Genomic DNA, 19,772 nt, shown 5'->3' with positions numbered 1-19,772 from the left:
TATGCGGTTTAAGTGAGAGCCAGTCACTATCTACCTCATTGGTTTCTAGAGCTACTAGCTAGTAGCATACATCCATACATGGATACTGGATAGTCCTGATCCCAAACTCCTATCACATACACTTAATCAAAATTATATTGTAAACTTCACTATTGAATTGATAATTATAATCACTCATTTGTAGTTTAGCAATATATCGTCAACTGAAAACTATTTCATAAAACCTCCAATTCCCAAATTTAAATGAGCATAAAATGTTTTAGGATATTTTGGGATGTTTGTGAAAATTTGGTTGTGTAGGTGACTATAGGTGAACTAGATAAGTAAGTGTGTGTGTGTGTGTAGGTAGATGTCATAACATTTTGCAATTCTTTAACCAAACTCTGGAGAATAAACACCAAGTTTTATGTGTATTTTGCGAAGTTAAATATTTTATTCATAATTCGGTTAGTAATCAAAACTTTCGAGAAATGCGGGCGGTTTTCTTATCCGCTTGCTTGTTCGTTTATCCACAAATTGACCATTCGCCATGGACTCGTTTAAAGGTGAGGCCTGTCGATCTATAACGAGAATTTTTAGCTTTTTGTGTTGCGATATTTTGGTTTTTGAACATACCTTTTAGCCCGGGCTGCGTCGGTTGTCGATCACAGATGTTTTCTCGTTTTGATCCACTCAGATTACTGGAACTCGGTTGTGTCACAATGCTTTTCCGTATCGATTCATCGTCAGTGGACAAATTGGCCAGATTATTCAGTGTCTCTTGCTTAGAACTTGGCAATTTTGAGGTTATACCGACGGACATTGTTGTGGTATTACGAAGTATTTTTTTCAATGGTTTCGGTTTTACAGATTTTCGGACGGACGACGGCTGGCGACAGGGTGGTACCAAATCTTCTGGATTCTCTTCAGTCTGGTCATTCAACTCTTTGTGTTCATGTCCGTTTAACGTGTGTAAATTAATATTATTGAAATCGTGATTTGTAAAAACTCCTTGATAATACAGTCGATCCGCCTCCGGCATTATACCAAACATTTTTCGAATGTCCATGATCTTATCAGCCGACAATTTCGAATTCAAAGTCAAATGCAACAACGGACCCTGAATTTCGGATATTTTACTTGGCTTGCAGTTGATAGGTTTCTCTAGCAAATCATCTGGAAAATCATACTTCAACCAAATGCTCGATTGATTTTTCTTGTAAGTTAACTGCTTTACTTTTGTGTACGGAATGACAGCATAGTTCTTTGCCTGAGCTAGCAGTTGGTAGTCCCAATAATCAGCGGTTTCCATCTCCAAAACAATAAACTTTAATTTGCCTTCGGGTATTTTTCGAATTTCATCGAGCAGAGCTGGTGGACTGTAAATGAATTTGCGACGGAGAGACCTTTCAATGACACTGTGTGCAGTATCGACTTCCTGTACTTGACTGTGCCCAGGCTCAGAAAATTTCTGATCAACTTGTACCAGACTGGATATAGATGAATCCAAAAAACGTTGAATTGCTGCTGACATGATAGAGTTTCTATTTTGAGGAACACAACTATCGGACCATACGGTAATGGTTTCAAGAACTGGATTGTTTTGAGTTATTCGGGTCAACACTTTGATCAGTGCATTAGCAATGTGAGTTCCTTCACGTCCACAAAGCGCTTCATTCCACATAACATTGTACACTACTTTGTCTATGACGGCCGTAAAACTGAGCACTGCAAATTTGCGTGAGTAGTATGCAATTGAAGCGTTAGTTATCGGAAGTTGAAAAACATTTTGCATATCTACGGCAACGATAGCACTTTTTTTTTGTTTATGCACAATTGGAAGAATGTCCCTGTCTTTCTTTCGTTCAACAGCAGCATTTTGTTTTCGTACAACATGCAGTTGATGGTCATTTTCCACTTCTTTAGTCAAACTGGTAAGTATCTCAAATGCCATGCACTTATCGCAACGATCCTTTTTTGGATGGAAAAAGGACAAGTTGAATTCATAGTTAAAAATGTCGCGGTATGCACTTAATTTGGCTGGACTCGCGGTCTCTTCCTTATACAGACGATACATAATGGACAAGTTGAGTCCTTGATCCAAATAGTTTTTGTTAGTGTTTTGCCGACAATAATGCGAATCTACGACAGGAAACTTATTTATGTGATCCCGTATTTCCTGCTTCTGTTGGATCGACAGAACTTTTTTGGTATGCTTGCCATGACGCAAAACTCCTGGTGTTACAGTAGCCTTATGCTTATTTTGACTAAAGTAATAATACACACGGCCATAGCTTATATTGAGTGTGTTATTGAAAAACTGTTGGCAAACTTGGATGTCCTCATCCAAGTAATTAAAACGAAAATTGAAATTGTGCGATTTTTGACTGGAAGCAGCTTCAGTACGCTTCCGTACACAACGACTTCTTTTGACATTGGCCACATAAAAATGTCGTTTTTCGCTATCGTCCAATGCCCAAAACGAGTCAAAAATAGTCTGTCGGGCACTTTGACTTATTTTCGTCATGCATTGGTATGGACACCGCAATGGATTGGAACAACCCTTGATCTTTACTCTTCGAGATGGTTGCAACACTCCTCGACTATTCTTATAAACGTTTCCAGATTGTCGATTCACCTTCGCTACATTTCGTTTCCAATTTTTACAATTTCTTTTCCGTTTTCTTGTTAATTTCTTCGGTTCATCCTCAATTTGATCCAAGATTGGCAATAGCGATCCATCCTCTTGAATAACGTACGTTTCAATTATTGCATCGTCAGGAGCAATATTAACAATAGGAATTATGTCGAGTTGACTCTCGGCAGATGGAACGATAAGTTGATCAGGATCATGATCATCCATGACTCGATTTCTTGATATTACGGTTTATATTTTGCAAATAAATTTTTGTTACAGATCAAAACATACAGTAATTGTATGACTACTACACATCTTGAGCTTAGCCTACTTAGAACATAAAATCCTATTTTCAAAATTGAAGAGGATATTTTTCTGACGAATAAGAGTGGGGAATGGACATTTTAAATGATAATTTTCAGTTGACGATATCCCATAAGTCTTCAAAATAGTTGTTTTTAATCGACATAAAACACGATCTAAAAAGCACTGACAAAAAATGCTCGAAAATCTTACCTGTCACAGGTAACTTTGTCTCCAGGTAATCCACAATAGCTTCAACAGCTGTAGCTCCCCATACAAAAAGTACAGCTGTGACAGGCTATGTGGATTACCTGCAGACAAAGTTACCTACGACAGGTAAGATTTTCAAATCTTTTTTGTCAGTGAGACCCAGACTGATCTTATGGGCTAATCCGCTTTTTAATAAATTTTTTACTTTAAATTAATATATTGACGCCTATTATATGTAGAAATTTTTCCCTTTCATAAGCAAGAAACAGTTCTACGGACGGTATGCCTAAAATTCATCGATTTTTTTAAATAAATTTAATTGAAAAAAAACTGAATTTACCCAAAATGTAAGCAGGTACAGTCTGAAAAATGCAGTTTTTGATCACTGCAATAATTTTATTTATAATATTGAGTGACTGAATGATCGCTTGCTCTACATACGTCAGAAAAGTGCACTTTACAGAAAACTATGGGTTTGTTCCAAGAAACTGTAAACACGAATATTCACTGGCCGAACGAAGACGATTCCATCCACATAGATCGGTTTTCATATAAATATTGATGAGGTTATGTCTCTTGTGTATGAAATTTGACATTAATTTGACAATTCGGATGGCCTTGGAACAAATATAGTTATGCTACTAGAACTTGAAAGCGGTATCTCATCTCGGTTATCGAAGAAGTGAACAAGGATCTCGAAGTCGTCTAGAACCGTTTACTGATCTTTATTCAGAAAATTATTCACAATTAAAACGCACCTGTTTTAATTAAAGACTTACTCACTCAAGTGATTACGCAATAAGAAGCATTCTCATTACAGAGTCTGTTACGCCTGTTACTTCTTCTGATCTAATTAACACAAAATCTTCTACCTAATTACTTTAGGTTTCAAAAACATGTAAACTAGGGATGAAAATGAAAATTATCGTTTTCGTGTCTTTATTGACTTTATTGAACTTCGACTCGGATCAACAAAATTCACACGAAATCTCTGATTTTCAACTTTTTATCCTTTGTTAAAATGAAAGCAAAATAAAATGATCGATTCTGGTTTTTGACAATCGAAATTCAATTGTCAAAAACCAGATTCGATCATTTTATTTTGCTTTCATTTTATATAAATAACTAAAACACTTTGTTATACGCTGATTTTTTCCCTGAAAAACTTGCTTCTTTTGTCGTTCACTTTAAGACGAATCTATACATGGCTAAATTGTTGCCTACATTTCGGAGCAAAATTATTATTATTTTGATGATAATAATTTTGGACTCGCATCCTTTATCGAAAAAGTACGACCATCGTTTGGTGTTAAAATGTGTTAGCCTTCAGCAAAAATTTGAATGTTTGTGGTGATGTAGCGTAATACCGAGAAAACTTAAAATATGTGTAAATTTTCGTGAGATATTGAGTTTTCTTGGACTGAGGTTACATACCAAAAACATTTAAATTTTTACTGAAAGCTAACACATTTTAACACCAAACGTTGGTTGTACCTTTTCCAAAAATAATGCAAGCCCAATCATCAAAATAATAATAATTTTGCCCGAAAATGTAGGCAACAAATTTAGCCATGTGTAGATTCCTCTTAATACAGCGAAGAAAAATGATTTTTAAGAGCCATTGGATCATCTGTTATCAAGCAAGAGCAACGACAAAAGTAAGTAATGGACCTGGTGTTAACGATGTCTTATAGTGAATGGAATGGTTAAACGAATGAAGTAATAGATTCAATTACTGGCTTTACTAGATTTTTCGGTCCATAATTGGTGGTAAGAATTAAACACAAATCCCTGAGACGTTTCGCGTCTTTATTGAGACATCTTCAGTCAATACTCAATAATTATACCGTGTCGTTTGTTAACATTTATCGGAAAAAAACAACAAATTACGAAATTTGGGCCAGTCATCAATGCACTTCAATTATTATTGGTTCGATACACTGTCCAGATTCATTACTCTATTTAGAGTATTCTTTAGAGTATCAACTCATGCTTGAAGTGCGTTACTATCATCCTTTTACTAGCATTCGCTTAGCATTGGCATGATTAGCGGCATTTTTCTTAAACGAATTTTATTTGCATTCCACGCCGTCATTACAGAAGAATAAGACGGAGAGAATATTCACCTCCAAAAATTTAAGTACCTGATGAAAATGAATGAACGAAACACGAGCGACAAGAATCGGAAGTTGGTTATAAAACCAGGTAATCTTCATAAACATTTCGTGTGACTGTTAAAATGTGTACTCTCGCCTCTCAGTGATTTAAGCTTAACAAACAACCAGAAAGCCTAATTGTATAATAAACGATTGATAAATGAAATAGGTCGTAACAATCTTTCCAACTCTATTCACTTATCATCACTGACGACCGTTTCTCATGCATCAGTTTGACATCCTATCTACTCTTGAAGAAAGTTTTTTTTTTATTATTCAACATTACCTTTCAAGTAGGTATTTACCCTCTAACAACTGCGATAATAAAACAACACAAGATAACGCAATGCTAAAATGTCTATTGTGTTTAAATAGGGACATCCGTTTTGTGCGTAAAAATTAGCCGATGATATTACTTTATGTACTCGAAGTTCATTCAGTTGTCGAATACAAACAACAACAAAAAATCGTTCTCTAACGAGAAACGATATTCTCCTGCATTTTGCATTTCATTTTCTTTAAGAATCAAATATACAACTGATAAATCCCCCACTCAATGGATGAAATGTTATCAGTCCTGGTTCAATTTGACTTCATCTAGCGTAAAAAAAAGAATTGTCAGTGTTGATTCTGTCGTTGTAACGTTCATTTTAAAATTATTACAAAAAGAAATTTAATTGTCGCTGGTCGATTGTGTTTGTGTGTTAACAGTGTGCCACTATATTGAGTCAGTGGAGTGATCTTATTGTTTAATTCAAATTGAAACTAAATGTTTGATTGTTACAACATCGAAAGGACGACATACGCTTGAATGAAATGAAGATATCATTGATATTGTGTTAGTTTTTGATATTATTTTTCCCTATTGTTTAAAAGTTATCAACGAAATGTGAGCTCAGATACTATACAAGATCATGGCCTTTGTTATAATTTCTTTTTAAATTTTTAAATTAAAGTGTAATGCAACACTCAGAGCTTCACTTGTCTCTCATCTCTAACCGAATATAAAAACGTTCGACTATCGATGGTTGTTAATGTATTTTTATGCAAAATTATTTTAACATTAACCCCCAAGTTCAAGATCACATCACTTTATCGTTCAACAAACATAAATTCCTTTAGTTAATTCAAAATAGTCAGAAAATCTTCATAACACCACCACACTCACAGCTGTAATCTCCGAGTGTCTCTGAAATTATTTAATCACGAAATTTTTATATTGTAAATAAAAATTTTCGGTAGACTTGATACGAACTTTTCGATTGATTGGTGTGGAATACGTACGGTCAGAATTCCATGGAAAGGACTTTCGGACTTATTTTCTTAGAAATGTTCCATTCTAAGTTAAGTCTTAACGGGTTTTGATTCAGTATTGCCAGTCGTATAAATTATAATCCACAACTTCCACAGATCCAGTAAAACGAACAACTATTTTGTTATCCATGACGTCATTGTTATTGTTAGACTCTGTCTCACATCACAGATTACTACTATACCTACGTCACTGATTTATGTTTCATTTTCTTAGAGTCGAAATAATCAAGCGCTTTTTCGGTTACACATTGAATATGAATGATTGTATATATTGTGAATGGCACAACTTGCTAGCATGCTGCAAAGATCATGACACGAATTTATATAACAAATATGTTGAAATGTTTGATTTTGCTATCGGTTTTTTTTTGTAGTTCTATAAAAATGTGAAGTCTGTCGCTGCAATCGAGACGAAAAGTTATAAGAGTTGAATATGTAAACAAAATAACAGAGACAAAATAACTTCGGACAAATTAGTTAGTTTGTGTGAATGTAAAGAGTGGCACAGTTCAAATTGGCTGTGATCTCAAAATTGAACACAGAATTTGTCGCAGTAAAATTTGGAGTTCAAAAACAGCGCCAAAAACTAAAGCCTAAATCGAGGGGCATATTAAATCACTTCAGGGATTATATTCGATGACTTGGGATTAAATGGGAAGTGTTTGCCCCCTCGGCAACAATGTGTTTTGAGAAATTTTGTGTAGCATTTGGAATGTAAAACACACATGAAATCTCAATTGAAATGTTAGGATGGCATATCCAAGCCAAACTTCGTTATAGGGACTCGCTTTTTTCAAATTTGGCTTACAGGCTTACGTTCGTGAATATAGCTAAAACTCTCTTGGCTTCGTAAAGCGATAGATGATGGAAGTGGCCTACAATGAATTAGAACTTACGTAGTGAGGACATATCAGGCGAAAAAATGAAGAACTCAACTGAATTCACGGGCGAATTTTTTGTTGACTCGAGACGAAGTGGAGGTCAATAATCAAACGTAAACTTGAATTCCATTTTTATCTCGGGCTATGTACACAATTTCACACACGAATTTCAAAATATAAGTCACTTTAAAACGTTATGGTTGTAAAATATATATGGAAATCTATTACACCACCATATGTGGTGTGTGTCCTTAATCACGAGTAAAATACATTCAAGTCGGGCTATACACTCCCCACTCGTTCAAATAAACACTTGAAAGCACGAACGTAACGTTTACAATATGTCCTTACTATTTGCTTCTTTATCTCCCTTCAGGTTCTACCCTGTTGATCAGCTCAACACAATGTTTTCACTTTATTCCCGAAAATCGGGAAGTTATGTACGAGTATGTTGGTCAGGTTACTGTTGGTGCTCGAGCCTCCATCGAAGATGAAAACTTAAAACCACCGCCACCGTCTGGCTGGAAGGTACGAGGAACATTGAAACTACAAAGACGCGATCAGTCAACTATTGCTGCGGCCGTAAGTTTTACTTTTCTTTCATTTAAATGAGTTGCGTGAACAGTTTGAAGCGACATTCTAAATAATTTTCTTTCAAAACGGGAAATATAGCTGGCCGTAGAGAAAGTGATACTGAACCATTCGGGTCAAGTATTCTACCAGAATAAGGAAATTCAGCCATTCTACAATCCATTCAAAATAGTCATGAGCCAAGACATTGTATCACATTTGTCGTTCAAAGAGAAAGACGTGCTCTGGTCTATTAACTTAAAGAAAGCCATCGCATCCGCGTTTCAAGTTCAGGGTGATGGTCCCGGTGCATTTGTGATGAATGAGCCATCGATCAATGGCAATTGTACAACGGAATATTATATTTCCAACAAAACCGATCATCTGCTGGTGCGAAAAACGCCAGAGTTGAATTCGTGCAACAAAGTTGGTGGTATCCATTTCCAGCGATCGAATGTACCATTGAATCCGTGCGAATTCGATTTTCAGGTAAGTCGGCTAAATACATTTAACCTGACAAAGAGGAACGAGTGGAGGACGACAGTCCGAAGCAGGGACTATTTAAGAAAAAAACATTTTCCTAAATTTTCTCGGATTTTCCCTTTTCACAAAAACATTTTTTGTGAAAATTAAGGAAAATTCAAAAAAGGACCTCTCTAGCACCGACACAACGCAAAAATTAAATCAAATAGAAGTCTGAGGATTCTCTTTTTTCATACACAAAAGGCATAATTTTTGCGTTGTGGTCGGTAGCTAGAGAGCTGAAGAACTGCGTAGGTAATGCACAAATTTATGGTTGTAACATTGAAAAGCAAAGCCATCCTCAAAAATGAAATAAACCATTTCCCTAACAACTTTTACCTTGCACTCCCCAGCAAAATGTTATCATTGGCAATGAAGCCCAATACACCCTATCACCCAAAGAGGATAAGTATTATTTGAACACAGCATTCGTCAAAGGAATCGCAATGGTACATACATTTGAATCGAGTGGCGAAGCGCAATACGTGTCGTCCGAGTTGCAATTGACCTACCTCAAAGAGAATGACATTGTTAACATTCTGGACATCGACCAGGAAATGTCTCCCATATTATCTGACCTAGAATTCGAAAATCCCGTACATGATTCGACCGGCGGACGGCAAAAAGTCAATCCGAAAAGGATGGTTAAGCGAGCCAATAATTTGTTGATTTCACTAGCAGACAGTTTGGAAAGTGCTGATTTAAAATTTGACGAACCGTATGACAGCACAGTCGCTGAAATTATTAAAGTTATGGGGAAAATGAACTACGAATGTCTGCAGAAACTTTACCAGGAAATTGACATTGGAACGTCGTATCGGCAGGAAACCGTCCGAAATTTATTTTTGGAATTGATTCCCCGAATCGGAACCAGTGCAGCGGTTCTGCTGACAAGAGATCTGGTGGTTAGTAACCGAGTCAAATCCACGACGGCCGTACAGTTACTGATCTCGCTGCCGTTTCACATTGCTGAGTTAAGTGCCGAACTGGTCACAGAATGTGAAGTTCTGATGAATCTGGGACCAGATCGGCCAGATGTTAAACAATCGGCTGTGTTAACGTTTGCCACATTGGTGTACAACGCATACGTGTCCCGGAAAATTCCGGACAAAACTTTCGAGAAATATGTGAAGAAATATTTCGAATTGTTTATGAGTGAGTCGGAGAATGGGGCGAAATGTGATCGATATGATCGGATCATAAGATTCTAATATCAATTTTCAGATGGATTCGACTATGAACAGAAAATGGTTTATCTGCAAGGTTTGAGCAATCTTCAACTAACCAAAGTGGCCGACTATTTGGATCCAATTATTCGCGACGAAACGCAAAACGAGGACACCCGATTCCTTGCCATTTGGGCCACAATTCCGTTGGCTCACACTAGAGCTGAAAAGGTATAAAGATGTCGTGATAGTTGTAGTGCTGTTGCAGGACTTTTAATTGACGATTTGAATGCAATAGGCCTATGAAACGTACTGGCCGATACTAGAAAATCGCAATGCATCGCTTCCTCTTCGGGTTGCTGCGTTCAAGATGCTTTTACTCAGTAATCCAACACCAGCTCGATTGATAAATCTTGACAAAATGATGCAAGATGAGACGAATTTGCATTTGCTCAACTACTATCGATCGACGATTTTGAGTTTGTCAGAAACAACCTATCCATGCTATCAACATTTGTGAGTACAAGCAAGCCCGTTTTGTAACTAGTGACATTCTAGTCTTTAATTATCGGCTGAGAGTTCGACTATCTGTGGTCTGAGGTGATAAACAACTGAGCAGGGTATTGACAAACTGGGCTGCCAGTTGCCAGAACTCAACCACGAATCGGTTCAAATAAGTTCAGTGAAGAGCTTTCGTACACCTATTAGTTTCGTTACATCATAGATGGTACTAGACTCACCGTTGGCACAGTAAACTGTTTCAGTAATGATTCATTACTGTAAGCGACGAGACTAGTGTTACCAAAGTATTATAAGCCAAATCTCCCTATAGAATTCTTTCTGCCTGTGGAGAGCTTTCAAATGCTTTGAGCGTCTTTTGAATTCCATTAGAAAAGTGGAATACAAAGAAGCATCAAAGCTATCGAAAGCTCTTTAAAAGCAAAGGCACCAATAAGATCTTTTGATTTGGCACGGCAGATGAGGTAATATTGACTCGATATTTCCGATATTTCGATAGTCAACGGCATTTTATTGATTAAAGCCGGGGTTACAGTGATGTAACCAGTCAATTATAAACTCGAATGCCGACCTACATATCACTTACATGTGTTGACATTGTGGCCTTTCATTTTAGAAAAAGGATCGTGTCCTACATTCTTCGCCACATACCTAAAGCTCCATCTCAACGGTATTGGATAACTGGCAACTACATCTACGATTACCGGCACAATCAGTACGGAATCGGTGCAATACTGCAAACTGATTTAATTGGTGACGAACAGACTAACTTGCCCGGAATTTTCGTTTTTAAATTTGATACCGAAGCACTTGGCAAATTTACCGGTCAACATACGGTAGGATGTACCAACTCATTTCCCTAAATTTAATTAATTTAACCTTTACCATCAAAAAGCTGTACATAAAAGCCCGTGGATTGACTGATGCCATCCGGAAGCGTTTCGAGAACGCAGTACCAAATCTGTCGAATAAAGTTCGAACTCTGTTGGATTCGCTGAACTTGCCCGTTGTAGCCACAACACCATTGCATTTGGAAGTGATTGTGCAGATTGAGGGCAAGTCTGTGGTCTCCTACTTTTTGAATGACAAAACGTTCGCTAACTTAACCGATGGCGACAGTGAGTACAAAGGCAGCTCAAATGAAACCTTTGTTAAGTTAAATTTGATTTTGTGTTTATATGTTGCAGTACTTAACCGTATCAACTTCATACTGCTATCAAACAGTCACATAAACATGCAAAACATTCGTTGGCCATTCATGTTACAGGTAAATGACTTTCCGATGGAACACCTCCGTCTATTGCACGATTTCATTATTAACAATCACAAAATGTTTGTTTCAAATCCCGCGGTCAGTATTCAATGCCAACTGTATTGGGTACACCAGCTGGCGTAACCATTCAATCAACAGTATTTTCGTCCCTACGTGGAAACATCACCCAAGAAATGGCCGCATCAAAGATCACCCGAAGCAATCAGATTGACGCCAGATACAATTCGTATGCCGTATGCAAGAGCGAAACGTACAATCCATTTTTGAACTTAGAACATACGGTGCACCGTGAACAGGGATTTCTCGTGTACATTCCCATCAACAATGAACTTCAGCTGCACGACATGGTTCTCAGCTTTTCATTCTATCGGCCTGCCAATTTGACGGGAGGCTTTGCACTGCGGTCACGTTCGCTGACTACCACAAAAGGTTTTATTCAAATAACAGTGAATCTATGAACCGACAAAATTTACAGTTTTCTTCGTCTAGGATTGGTTTTGCAAACGGATGCAGCACCCTTTTCCGAAGTCAATTATCCCGCCCATGTCCTCAATAGAGCGGTGGTAATACAGCAGCTAGATAAATTGTTTCTAAGATACCCGCTACATCTAACAAATTTCGAATTCCCTTTTCCAGCCCGTCGAAAAAATCAACTACGAAATCAAAGACTTGGGACTCAATTTTACCGCCGAAGTCAATACTGTCGACTTGGGTAATCACATGCTGTTGCTGCTCAACTCCGATTTGAAGTATAATACCAGGTAGTTTGTGATGATTATTGATAATAACTAGCGAAGATGATGAGAAAATCATATCGTTGTTGCAGAACAATCACAGAAGACACAATTTTTGATCATATCGTTCCGGTTGTGGGAATGTTTCAGTTGAATTCCATTCACATTGGAAATGATAAGCAGTTTTCGCTACTGGTGCACAATGACGAATCAACGAAGGTGAGTTTTAAGTTCCATTCCACTGCTTCTAACACAAGCATATCTCACTAGTGTAAATTCGGTCTTTTTCCTCTTTGCACGACTTGCTCCGACTTTCGAACTTTGCATACTTCACAAAAATTTGATAGGAGTGGGGCTCGGAATTCAGGTCGTGCAAAATTAACTCAATCGCCTTGCAGTACGCGCCTCCAAAAACAATCGTCCAAACTTTGTATGTAGTCAACCGTACTAGCTTTCCCTTGCACATATCCGTGCAGTGAACATATTCAAATCTGAATCACTAAACAGGTCAACCTTGATTATGTTTTCCACTGTAAGCCGATATGTTCAACGGAAAGCTAGTGTGGTTGACACTATACGAAGATCATACTCGATCTATTGTTAACGTCTCTGTGCAGAACAATGGACCCAAACGGTGGCCTTCGTGCGTGTTTTACTTGTTAAAACGGCTGCTTTTTAATAACGTCTCTGTGAGGCGATTTATAGATTGCACGACTTCTACGTGACAATGGGGTGCACCCGACAACTAAGCCGAAAAACATGAATGGAAAATTCTTCTTACAAGCAGTTAGTCATCTGTTATCGACAGCGATGACAAAAATAAGTGTCGAACTCTACCTGATGCTGTTTTATGTAAAAAAAACTTTTGGTAAACATAAGGAAGTAATAGATTTCTATTAAACTTTAAACAGTGATACTATAAACAAACGAATGGGCAGATTGAAATGACATCGCGATATGCTTGCCGTTTATAGAAAGATGAAGAGATACGTGCTCATAGACACTATTAGCTCCACAGTTGAACTTCCACTGGAAGTCTTCCAGTAATCCCATAAATCATAATAATCGAATCAAAACTTCATCTCTGTTCCGTTAACTAACATAAAATTCAACAAATTTTTGTTTCTTTATTTTTTTCTTCTAATTTACACAGATTGACGGTCAGCTGGTCATCAATTTGAAAGAGATTGACTTGAATTTGAATCACAAAATCAACGATAAAGTATTGCACTCATGGCAAGTGACGGCTAAATTGTCCGAAATCGAAGACTCTAACAAAGTGAAAATTGTGAAAGTTGTGAAGCGAGTCGATTCGGAGAAGCAACAGTGGAAGGTCAGATTTTAGAATTAATTTTTTTTCCTTCAATTATTCACTACTCATTCAGCACTAGTTTCGAACTCAATGATCGCTTGAACGACATCGTAAAACTGCTTGGCCAATTCAAATTCAGAGCATTCGGTCAGCGTTGTTTGATTGGTCAATGTGTATGTGCTATCTGCTCCGCTGTCCGTTATTTTCAATTGAATCGGCGAACTGGTAATGATCTCTTGAAGTTTGTCAGGATTTGAGTGTAGTTTCGGCAACTTTAACTCGACTGCAATGTTCAACGACGTCCCAAGATTTGACGGGCAAAAAGTCAGCCATCCTAATCTATCGTGCCGAATGAGCGGGAGTTCGAATAGGGTGACAGTATCGACAAGTCGTTGGTATATTTTACCTATATCAAGAGAGACGTTATTTAAGGCTGTTGAATGGTAACGGGTGCTTCATACCGAAGTCCTTGCTCGATTCCCTTGCAATGAACTTGAGATGATCTTCTGCATTGACCTGGATTATCATTAACTTATCATCGGCCACAAAAACTCCACGGCCTGTCGGCCAATTTTGATAAACACTAGCCGAAGATAGATATTTGTCAGTATTATCCATGAGCCCACCAATATCTTTCAATTCAGCTTCGTTGTCCTCCGTTAGATCTGACATCAGGTAAAATGTCCCTTTAGTGCCATCTTCGAATCCTTCAGTTGTCGTTTTTATCTGAAAATTAAATTATTTGGTAGCTAAAGCCTAGTATTGCACCCAGGCACTGTTATTCTTACTTTAGCCAAAGATTCGTTCAAATTGTCCTCGCTCATCCGACAAACAACTGGATACTCTTCCATGTTACGCGTACATCCAATGCGAATCGATACCACAACTTCGTCATTTTCACTGAATAGTTCAAATGCTTGAGGGTCACCCCAATCATTGTTCGCTTGGACAGCCTCTTTTCCAAAACCGTGATATGCTTCGATGACCGGATCGAAAATCTCACTGAACTGATCATAGCACTGCAGATTTGTCGCGTAAATACCCAGCACAGAATCATGATTTTCCAAACCTGATTTGATGCAGTCGCCTAGGCTGACACCACCGTCGTCCACGTTCACATTTCTCAAATTCTCGAAGATCTCATCGGTCAAATGTTTTTTCAGCATCGAATCGCATTCTTCGTTGGATTTCATTTTTTCGAAATCAGCCCGAAGCTGATCGACCTCCTCGTCAGTTGTCTTATCGTCGGCGCCTTCTGTTCCTTCGACCGCATTAGTATTTGCTGTCTCTGTATCCTCTGGTGGTTTATCATCTTCCTCAGCACTGGCCACTTGCTCGACCTCTGATTTAACTTCTGACTCGGCCATTTTAATTTCGTCATTATCGATCACTGTTACTTCCTCGGTTTCATCACCCTTCTTTTCTAACAATGAACTTAACACCAATTCTTCTTCTGCATTTTGTACTTTTCCATCACCCAATATGAAAAAATCTTCGCTACCCATATGCCTCCGCACAAAATTAACAGGATCATCCGGTTTGTGTGGCTCTTCGTACAGTTTGATTAGAGCTTTACTCAACGCACTGATTACTCCGCTGGATGCAAGATACTGATGGAAAGCAGCTCGTTTTTCGTCAATCTGTAAGCAAAATGGAAAAATGTTCAAACGAAAAACTGTTCCCTTTCTATACACACTCTATCGACAACCAGACCTACCGTGCTCATCGTTATCTCGTCCGCAAATGTTTTGCTATTTTCGTGGAAATATGCAAAATGATGTGAATAGACTGCCATACGTTAATGTTGGGGTGCGACGGTTCTTTGATTGCGATATTATCGATAAAACAAATTTGTTTTAGGGAAAGTGTAGCGTGTCTGATATTTGTTTGTAAATATAATACAACACAGCAATGCTGCTGATGTTTTATACAACATTCCGAGTATAACCTATCCCATTTTATGAATACTTTTCGACCCTGACCTAGTGTGTGTGTAGAAACGTTAATGGCAAATAATTAAGATCTCATTCAAACCTTCCAGGGTCGTCGCTAGGATAAGGGTCTGTCGAGAGGTTTTTTTTAAGTATTAGTCAGACATGTTAGGGATTTTCGTTTCTTGTTCGCTCCTCCAGATTTGGTGAAAACGGAACATCTAACACTTTACCATAATTTATCACAACTAAACAAATTGAAACCAATTTCTTTTTCCAGCTGTGTTTCGAAGGCATTTACGAGCCGTTGGTGTTCCTAAAAAATCCTCACACACTCCACGGTTCACTGGTCTTCGGTGACAGTCAAAATACCAAAAAATGTCCAAAAGATAAATCCCGTTTCGACATGACAGTAATGTATGGTACTGTTAGCAACGCGATGTCAGTGTACGACGAAAGAGTGTTGGAAGAGAATGGAAGTTGTCCACGGGAAATACTACGTTTCGATCCACCTCCGGCACTATCGTATTGCTCAAGTGAGGATTACCGTCCGATTACGGCAATCGCAGAGTTTGCAACACGATTAAAGTTTTCAAATGTGAGTATCGATTTTATCAGGGTTCGACGATCAAAATTGTGAGCTGTGCAGCAAAATGCAAAGAGAAGCTCAGGAAACAAACTGACTAAAACGACAGCAGGTTCACTCCTACACCTACTATACACCTAAAGTGAATTCTTTAGTCATCTCCATAACGTTAAAGTTTTCAGATTTTCAGTTTCAAACTTGCCCTCTTTCTGAACCTGATCTGAGAGTTAAATCAAATTCATAAATTTGCCACTAGTGTCAAAGATGGATGGATATTCATTTAGGAATCTGTCTTATACGATCATCCTCGCCCATTTTTGGTAGAACAAGCGAATTTTTCTACCGTCCAACTTTACGTACACAACTTTACACCCAAAAGGTTGAAAGCACTAGAAACTCTTTCATAACTCGTCCATTATCGTACTGGGTTCTCAAATAACAGGCTAAGCAGCTGGCTATCCAAACGATTCAGTGGATAATTGCCATTTATTTCATAGAAACGCTCTTCTAAGAGAAGGCTCCACTAGAAAATTTGGTTCCCACTGCCTTTGTGATTAACTCAGAGGTGGTTTAACCTGTTCGGAGAACCTAGTTTTCGGACAAATAGCTACACAAGTATATGTATATTCGACACCATTGGCTTCAAATACTTCATATGTCAGTCGGGAGAAAATATCTTCTGATCTGTGAAGATCCTCCGGCTTGGGCTGCAAACTCCACACATGCCAAAAAAAATCTCTCTGGGTGCGTAAATGACAAGTTTCATTGTATAAACATAACGAAATCTGTGAAATGATTTACTGCTCATAATACGAATCGAACAAAATTGCTTCTATGGGTCAGGTCAGGATGACCATTTTTGTTTTTGAACTCACCTGAATTAGCATGAATACCTGATGCATATTTATCAGGTCAGTCGTATTCAGGTTCAGGTTCACGTCAGTTATGGTCAAGTTGCTCTGATCCTTGAAATAATTTGCAAAAATCCTTCCCAAATGCATTCTCTCTAGATGCCCGCTTCGTTCGAAAATTTTGTTCATCGCACCGAACGAATCATTTCCACATTCTCCAGCCTGGAGCGCATGCCAAACTTAATGGATGGCTTGAATATCAGCGTGAAAGCTCCCTACTATGAGTCCAACTACGAATTGTCAATCAACGATGAAGTGTTTCTGATACCCAATTTCAACAAATATTTTGATGTTTTGGACCAATTCGATGACGTCAAATTCGAAAGCGGTGCATATTGGTCATATCACTACGGTTTTGAACGTAAATTTCTGTCGCCTCAAAATAGCGACAAAAAATTAAAAATTTCAATTTGTCCACAACATAGGAATTTGTAGCCAAATCGATACGAATTTAACAACATTTGACGATACTGTACTGAATACAACGGAACTAGCAAGAGACCATAACTGTTGGATATTGTTAGCAGCTGACTGTTCCGATCAATCACGCATATCAGTCTTTACGAAACCTAGCGGCAACGGATCGATTGCCCTTAAAGTTTATGCGGGTGACGATACAATTGAGTACCATCCACTCGAAAATGGAGAACATATTATGACCGTCAACGGCGAAAATAAATTCAAACTGCACGCCATGGACAGTAAAGAAATAAGTTTACTTTCGACATTAACACCAATCAAGTGAGTGCATAGATGATGTTTGATCTACATACCGACTAGGTACAATGCTTAACCCACTTTCTTGTTGTAGAATAAGCTTCAACGAAGAAAATGTATTGGTCCTTGAAACCGAAAACTCTATGACCGTTCAGTATAATTTGAACAACATGTTGACGTTCTCCGTTTATTCCTTTTACAAAGAACAAATATGTGGATTGTGTGCTCCTTCATCGAATAGAAATTCGGATGGGTTCAAGTTATGTTCATAAGTGAAATTGTGCATGGAATTTTGAGGTTGTCAATAAAGGTTTAAGTTGAAAAGTTCTTTTTTACGTTTGAAAAGGCAGTGTAGACGTTGTATAATGTATAGGGAATATGAAACCATTTTAAAAGGAAATTAATAGTTTTTGGGAAATTACCGTTGTAAGGTTTTACAGAGTTAATGTTGTAAACCGATAAAGTGAATAGCCTTCAACCAATATAAGCTGCACCGATAGTGAATCCTCGATCAGAGCATTAGGCTCACCGTATGTTGATTCGCTCCTGGTCAAAGATTGACAGGACTATTTTTGGGAAAACATTTTCTCGAATTTTCTTCAATTTTTCTAATTTTTCCCAAAAATATTGCTCGGAAAAATCGAGGAAAAAATTCAAAAAAACGTTTTCCCAAAAGCAGTCTCTAGGATCGGCCAAGAATTTTCCAGAGCCGGATCTGGGGCTATCCGCTATCGAAGGTTGTTAGGAAAAATCTGGTTGCGGAACATCAGTAACTATGGACGGTCTAGTCTAAAACTCTTCGAACCATTTACGTCGAACTAAAACCATGGTAACCGATCATCTCCACATATAAGAACGGATTATCGACTGTAACTGTTCATGTGGACTGGCACCTAAAACTGGTGTGGAATTGTCCAATTTACACCAACCTCCTCAGTTTTTGCAACTACATGTATTGTAAATCTCAAGATGAGGATCTACCATCTTTAGATGGAAAGTGCCTTAACGATTTGATATCGAAAACCGAGAAGTTTTCCTGATAGGGGAAGGAAGACTAGGGAATAGCGAAAAAAGAGTCTTCGCCCTGAGTTTCTGCTTCTTCGTGAAGATACCTTCCCAAATTCCAACCTGCGTAACGCTTCGCATAACTATTCCTAGCAGCTTTGTTTTGAAGTGTGTTCTGCTTCCTACCGTGTTCTTCACGTTGTGTCGCGTCGTACCGCAGCAATAAAATTCGGGAATAATTTCGTTAATCTCTTATTGCCAAAGGTAATTGTACTGAGAGGACTAAGAACTAAGAACTAAGAACATGAACAACATTCACAATTTAATGGCGACTGTTTCTGTTCTATACCTACCTCGGACGATAGTTTATTTTTTTTAAACACGAAATCTTATTCGCAGAAAAATCTAAGTTATTTCTCCAGATATCCACACAAGATACTGATCACATTCCAGTTAAAAAATCGATTTATGCAAAATATGATGTGTACAAGGTGAATGATTAAAATCTCAAAAATTTCGTACTCCTTATCTGCACGTTACAATCTACACAACACACAAAATCGTATCAAAGAAAATCAACGAAAAGAAAAATTTCAACTTTTGGTATGATAGAGAAAATGCAAACTGAAGAGAGAAAGAGAGAAAAAACCTTTGCATTCCCTGCATAAACATTCATTTCAAATATTTCTGATCGGAATCGGATTAAAATGTGTATGGTGTAACGTAATATTCTATATGCTTAAGGTCAGCGCACGAATTTGATTTTTGAACAACCCACATACCAGTCGTTTTTAGCATAGGAAGCTTAATATACAATAGCACATACGAAAACACAATAAAATGCATTTTGAGTTTTTCTGTAATGTTTTTACGAATCGTGCAAATTCCAAAAGCACACCTGGCAACGACATTTTATAGCACAGAATGGATTGGACTTTTTTTTTGGTTCTGTTTGAACAACAGAATGTTAACGAAAGTCCTTCAACTGTCGTTCTTATTTTTTTATGTGTCGACTTTAAGGAGTTTTAAAAATCAGATCCATCAA

General features: G+C 37.8%; 2 protein-coding genes and 1 long non-coding RNA gene across 4 annotated transcripts; 2 read left to right on the top strand and 1 right to left on the bottom strand.

Moving 5' to 3' along the window:
- Window positions 1-183: 183 nt before the first annotated feature.
- Window positions 184-1,024, top strand: LOC119076766. The gene is made up of 3 exons (XR_005087692.1): window positions 184-545; window positions 623-785; window positions 850-1,024. It is a non-coding gene; the product is annotated as an uncharacterized LOC119076766 (long non-coding RNA).
- A 4,878-nt stretch (window positions 1,025-5,902) lies between these two features.
- On the top strand, window positions 5,903-18,050 carry LOC119076732 (vitellogenin-3). The gene is made up of 18 exons (XM_037183648.1): window positions 5,903-6,124; window positions 7,858-8,063; window positions 8,154-8,540; window positions 8,927-9,728; window positions 9,798-9,970; window positions 10,038-10,255; window positions 10,875-11,094; window positions 11,154-11,376; window positions 11,446-11,525; window positions 11,615-11,960; window positions 12,021-12,094; window positions 12,168-12,292; window positions 12,358-12,484; window positions 13,419-13,598; window positions 15,789-16,106; window positions 17,105-17,366; window positions 17,431-17,746; window positions 17,817-18,050. The coding sequence occupies exons 1-18, from the start codon at window positions 6,103-6,105 to the stop codon at window positions 17,992-17,994; spliced, it is 4,257 nt and encodes a 1,418-aa protein (XP_037039543.1). The 5' UTR covers window positions 5,903-6,102; the 3' UTR covers window positions 17,995-18,050.
- On the bottom strand, window positions 13,351-15,386 carry LOC119076749 (arginine kinase Lit v 2-like). 2 transcript variants are annotated; one of them, XM_037183695.1, is made up of 4 exons: window positions 15,295-15,386; window positions 14,366-15,217; window positions 14,039-14,303; window positions 13,351-13,983 (listed from the first exon to the last, which is right to left on the bottom strand). In XM_037183695.1, exons 1-4 carry the CDS (start codon window positions 15,370-15,372, stop codon window positions 13,643-13,645), a joined length of 1,536 nt encoding a protein of 511 aa, XP_037039590.1. In that variant the 5' UTR covers window positions 15,373-15,386; the 3' UTR covers window positions 13,351-13,642. The 2 variants fall into 2 exon arrangements, with proteins under 2 accessions (XP_037039590.1, XP_037039589.1); XM_037183694.1 differs by having other exon boundaries at window positions 15,274-15,318.
- Window positions 18,051-19,772: the final 1,722 nt, after the last annotated feature.

This window comes from Bradysia coprophila, unplaced genomic scaffold (genome assembly GCF_014529535.1).
Source record: "Bradysia coprophila strain Holo2 unplaced genomic scaffold, BU_Bcop_v1 contig_232, whole genome shotgun sequence".
Lineage (NCBI taxonomy): Eukaryota > Metazoa > Arthropoda > Insecta > Diptera > Sciaridae > Bradysia > Bradysia coprophila.
The sequence above is the reverse complement of the archived record's forward strand: the minus strand, read 5'-3'. Positions and strand labels throughout refer to the sequence as shown.

Bases quoted from the DNA above. Each gene is read 5' to 3' on its own strand.
- LOC119076732 (XM_037183648.1), top strand. From the start codon at position 6,103: ATGAAGATATCATTGATATTGT. The intron at 8,541-8,926 runs GTAAGTCGGCTA...TGCACTCCCCAG, and splicing joins CGTGCGAATTCGATTTTCAG to CAAAATGTTATCATTGGCAA. The intron at 11,377-11,445 runs GTGAGTACAAAG...TATATGTTGCAG, and splicing joins TAACTTAACCGATGGCGACA to TACTTAACCGTATCAACTTC.
- LOC119076749 (XM_037183695.1), bottom strand. From the start codon at position 15,372: ATGGCAGTCTATTCACATCATTTTGCATATTTCCACGAAAATAGCAAA. The intron at 14,304-14,365 runs GTAAGAATAACA...TTTAATTTTCAG, and splicing joins TGAACGAATCTTTGGCTAAA to ATAAAAACGACAACTGAAGG. The intron at 13,984-14,038 runs GTATGAAGCACC...CTCTTGATATAG, and splicing joins GGAATCGAGCAAGGACTTCG to GTAAAATATACCAACGACTT.